Source organism: Trypanosoma cruzi, genomic scaffold (genome assembly GCF_000209065.1).
Source record: "Trypanosoma cruzi strain CL Brener 1047053516415 genomic scaffold, whole genome shotgun sequence".
NCBI lineage: Eukaryota > Euglenozoa > Kinetoplastea > Trypanosomatida > Trypanosomatidae > Trypanosoma > Trypanosoma cruzi.
In genome coordinates this window covers 9,002-13,162 of record NW_001849443.1, presented here as the reverse complement: position 1 = coordinate 13,162, position 4,161 = coordinate 9,002, and the positions used below count along the sequence as shown (strand labels likewise).

The window sequence follows — 4,161 nt, the reverse complement described above, 5'->3', positions numbered from 1 at the left end:
CTTCTGGGGTCATCCCCATCCTCTCCTTATTTTTTTCCCATCGCAGCTGTTTCTTCTCATCACCCTCACCCTCAAAAAAGGGAGCGAGCGACTCCACGCAGAAGCCAAGAAAGAGAAAGAAAGAGATACGCCACCGGCGACAATTTTAAAAGTAATAAAAGCACACAAATCGAATTTCCTCCTCTTGTCGTTTTTTTTTTTTTCTCTCCTTTTCTTCTCTTTTCTTTTTTTTCTTTTTTTTTTTGTGTGTGTGTATAGTCGTTCTTAACTTCTTTTATTTTCCCCTCTCCGGCTCAAATATGCTTCTCGTATATTTGTCTCTTTCGCGTCCACATCATTTTTCTTCCATCTGCTCCCGTCCTTTCGGTGCTCCTCCCTTACGATGCAGCTCCGCAGACGTCAATGTACCCGTGACGATCGGCATCGTACGGCTCCAGCAGGAATTGCGCAAATCGCTGGAGCGCAGGGACCCCACGTACCTCATCGCTCAGCAGTGGCATCTTCACCACGTGGAAGTCCTCATAAAGAGAGTCAATTTGTGCCAAATACTTTGACTGTATCTTCTGTCGGGCATTACACATGCGACAGTCTGGCTCGCTAGACGGCTTCAGAACGAGCTGGTTGACCACGATGCTATCACAGCTGATGTCGTACTTCATCAGCTCCTGGACCAATCGCTCCGTCTCATACACGCTAAGAAACTCAGGGATGCAGACGCAGATAAAGGCAGTCTTTTCAGCATCCGTAAACTGCCGCTGCACCTCCTGCACATTCTCCCGCCACTGCTTAAAAGCAGGCATCAGCGACGACATGTCGCCAAGGTTGGTCGTAGATGACAGAACGGCTGACGCAGCCTGAATCAAAGTGTTCAGCCCCTCCACCGACAACAGCTTCTCCATGGTAGAGTTCAACGTGTGGGGCAGAGCAAGGAGACGCAGCGTGTGACCAGTTGGCGCGGTATCAAAAATCACCACGTCATATGAAAGCTGCTGAACGCCACGCAAAATCTCCGCAAACACCGAAAGCTCGTCAATTCCAGGCAGCGTCCCCGCCGCTTCCTTCAGAATATTGCCAAGCGCCGCAAATGGCGATGGCGCGTCCGCGTCTGTTGCGATGTGCCCCGGAAACCCGAGCATGGCGCCAAATCCTCCGTGAGTGAATGTCGTTGGGTCCACTTCCATCGCAAAAAGCGTCTCCTCCATGCCATTCACAGGCACCGGCGTCTTGCCAAACTTCTGGCTGAAGGCGTCGCTAAGATTGTGCGCGGGATCCGTGGAAATAAGCAGCACCCTTCGTGGGCGTGTCGTATTCGTCACCGCATCGTGCACGGGCGTGGAGGCAAAGAGAGTTGCCAAGGCGCAAGAAGTGGTCGTTTTGCCAACTCCGCCTTTACCACCAACAAAGATCCACTGAAGTTTGGAATGCAACAAGTCCCTCAGCGTTGGCTCAAGTGACATGGCGTGAGCACAGACAGAAATACACAGAGAGACACCGCCTCACAACTTCCAAAAGAGCAGAATAAAAAACAACAACAAACCTCCTGACCCCATCCACCAAAAAAAAAAAAAAAAACAATGAAACATAAAAGGAAAATAAAGTGGCAACAAATAAGTGTTAAAGATCGTTAAATTCAGTGTTGTTTTGCGCCCGTGCAAGCAAGAACGATCCAGCATCACCTGCAAGGAAAAACACACACGTACTCATCCCCCCCCCCCCCCCAAAAAAAAAAAAAAGAAAAAAAAGGAACGCAAAGAAATGTGCACATCTTGTCATCCAAAAAAGAAAAAAAATTACCCTCGGCAACGTGAGAAATCTTCTCACAGTTTTAAAAGAAAACAACAGCCCAGTTGTGCTGCCACCTCCGTCATTCATAAATTCACGGCCAATCCTTACGCCCCACCCACTCATACTTCACTGAACCGCAGCGGTCAAATCTTCATCGCCCAGACATCACCACCACAACTACCACCGTCAATTTAAAACAAACCCCCTTTCCCCCATACAAGAAAAAAAAAAAATTCCATTAGCATCCATTAAATTTTGTTGATAAGTTGCGACTTCGGCCCACTTTGCAACGTCGCGGAGGCCTCTCGACATTTTGGCCCGGGAGACACCGTCTCAGCATTCGAACTCCTCCTCACATCATGGACGAAAGTCCCAAAGACATCATTCAGCATACGGCGACGCTCGCACGCTCTAGAAAAGCAATTCTTGTCCATGAAGAGTTCGTCGTTCGAAAGCGGGTCGCAGAGCCGCAAGTCCAGCGGCACACAGTAAACTGCATGCAGCGCCGCCGCATTGTGAACGTACTTTTTGTTGTCGCAAACAATCCCAAAAAAGGTTCTCTTCCAAATGTCCGTATCGTCGCAGTTAAGTTGAAATGACCTCCGGCCCCCCACGTTGGTTGAATCGGCGTTCACACGCTTCTGTTGGCTGTACTGCGCCCTTACAAAAAAACGGCACAAAAAATACACCAAAACCACAACGAGAATGACGACCAGGAGCACCGCCACCAGCATAATTATGACACGGGGATGCACCCGCGTTCCCCTCAGCTCCACGTCCACGTAAATGTCCGGGCGCACCACGCTCATGGGAAGAAAAGAGACGCAAAAAAAAAAACAAAAAAAAAACTAAATTAAATAAAAGGAGGAAAAAGGCAGGCAACAGAAATAAATAAATAAAAGGAAAAAAAAAAAAGAAGTCAAACGGCGACAACATCATATAAAGTTGTAGAAAATAATGTAAAGGCCACAATAACAACAAAAGCAACCACAACTCACTACTAGCAGCACACACAGAGTTCCTATACCGCTATCATAATCAAAGATACAAGTATACATGCATCTAGATGCTAAGCATTTGCATCCATAGTAAGGAACACAGAAAAGTACAGCTCATTCAAAAAACATACATTTTTTTTTTCGTGTGTGTGTGTGTTCTCACTCGCATGGCTTCTCCAGAAATGTATACGCACACGCAAGGCACACGCTCCCAAATAAAACCCCTTCTCACAAAAAAAAAAAGCTGAAGCGGTCCATGCCTTACTCTACCATTCAAAAAGGATAATAATAATAATAAGAAGAAGAAGAAGAAGAAGAAAAAAAGAGCATGATAAACCTTTTTTCTTCCCATCGTTTCGTTTTTGTGTTGGCCGTTGAGTTCCTTCTCATACTCGGCCCCCTGCCTCCTCAAGAAGTTTCGTGATGCGCTTAAGGTTGTGCTTTTTTGCCAGGTAAAGTGGCGTCCTCCCCTCCCTGTCGGCGAGGTTCACATCTACACCCGCCGCAATCAACGCCTTTGTGATTTCGACGTGGTCCAAATCGTCGCCGCCAAGTTCCAACACTTCCAGCAGTCCCGTCCACCCAAAATCGTTTACGTGGTCCACATTGACGCCAGCTTTTATCAACAAATTTACCATCTCCACATGACCGCGCTCACATGCTGGAATAAGCGCCGAGCCACCGTAACGGTTGCACAGCGTCAAGTCTGGTTTGGCATACTTCAGCATGTACTTCATAATTTCCACGCGACCCTCCGCACCAGCAAGGAGAAACGGTGTGTCATGCAGATCATCATACACGTTGATGTCGGCGCCTGCTTCCAGCAGGACGCGTGCCCCATCTACATAGTTGTCCCAAACACACATATGCAGTGGGGTGCGATTGCGCTCACCACGTATATTGACATCCTTTTTGGCTGCTATAAGACGCCGCAGGAGTGTCAAATCCTTTGTTGCTACAGCCCTAAAAAAGTCCGCCTCAGCCCCCACTTGTCTCATATCAAGTTCGCTTAAATGTGTGTTTTTGTTTGTGTACAAAAAATATTTGTCTTAACACAAATGTGTACTCTGTCACCTAATGAAGCATGTCTTTTCCGGTAGGCAAGACGTTTACAAAGAGCAAAGAAATACAAAAGAAAAAAAAAAGACGCACAACAAAATACGGGCAAATTGCAAAGTGCTCGACAAACGGTAGGATCCAGAACGAGTTTTGACCCCCCCCCCCCTTTACATTCATTTTTTTTTCTTTTTTTTTTCCGCGTGGTGCATTTTGAATGCAGTTGCCGACTCCATCCTTTTTAATGATACTTTGCAGACAAGCAACACACGCAATTCCTGTCCAATAATTCAAAAAAAACAAACCCCCCCCCCCCCCAACC

At 47.0% G+C, this 4,161-nt stretch overlaps 3 protein-coding genes across 3 annotated transcripts, besides 6 other annotated features; all 3 read right to left on the bottom strand.

Moving 5' to 3' along the window:
* Positions 1-4,161: a sequence feature (heterozygous, non-Esmeraldo-like haplotype).
* Positions 175-242: a sequence feature (A-rich).
* Positions 378-1,457, bottom strand: Tc00.1047053507763.30 (anion-transporting ATPase-like, putative; the record flags this gene model as incomplete). The annotated part of the gene is made up of 1 exon (XM_798179.1): positions 378-1,457. One exon carries the CDS (start codon positions 1,455-1,457, stop codon positions 378-380), a length of 1,080 nt encoding a protein of 359 aa, XP_803272.1.
* Positions 1,556-1,597: a sequence feature (T-rich).
* Positions 1,720-1,742: a microsatellite.
* Tc00.1047053507763.20 (uncharacterized protein) lies at positions 2,034-2,594 on the bottom strand (the record flags this gene model as incomplete). Its single annotated transcript, XM_798178.1, has 1 exon — positions 2,034-2,594. One exon carries the CDS (start codon positions 2,592-2,594, stop codon positions 2,034-2,036), a length of 561 nt encoding a protein of 186 aa, XP_803271.1.
* Positions 2,612-2,703: a sequence feature (T-rich).
* Positions 3,080-3,105: a microsatellite.
* Positions 3,170-3,781, bottom strand: Tc00.1047053507763.10 (hypothetical protein, conserved; the record flags this gene model as incomplete). The annotated part of the gene is made up of 1 exon (XM_798177.1): positions 3,170-3,781. The coding sequence occupies one exon, from the start codon at positions 3,779-3,781 to the stop codon at positions 3,170-3,172; it is 612 nt and encodes a 203-aa protein (XP_803270.1).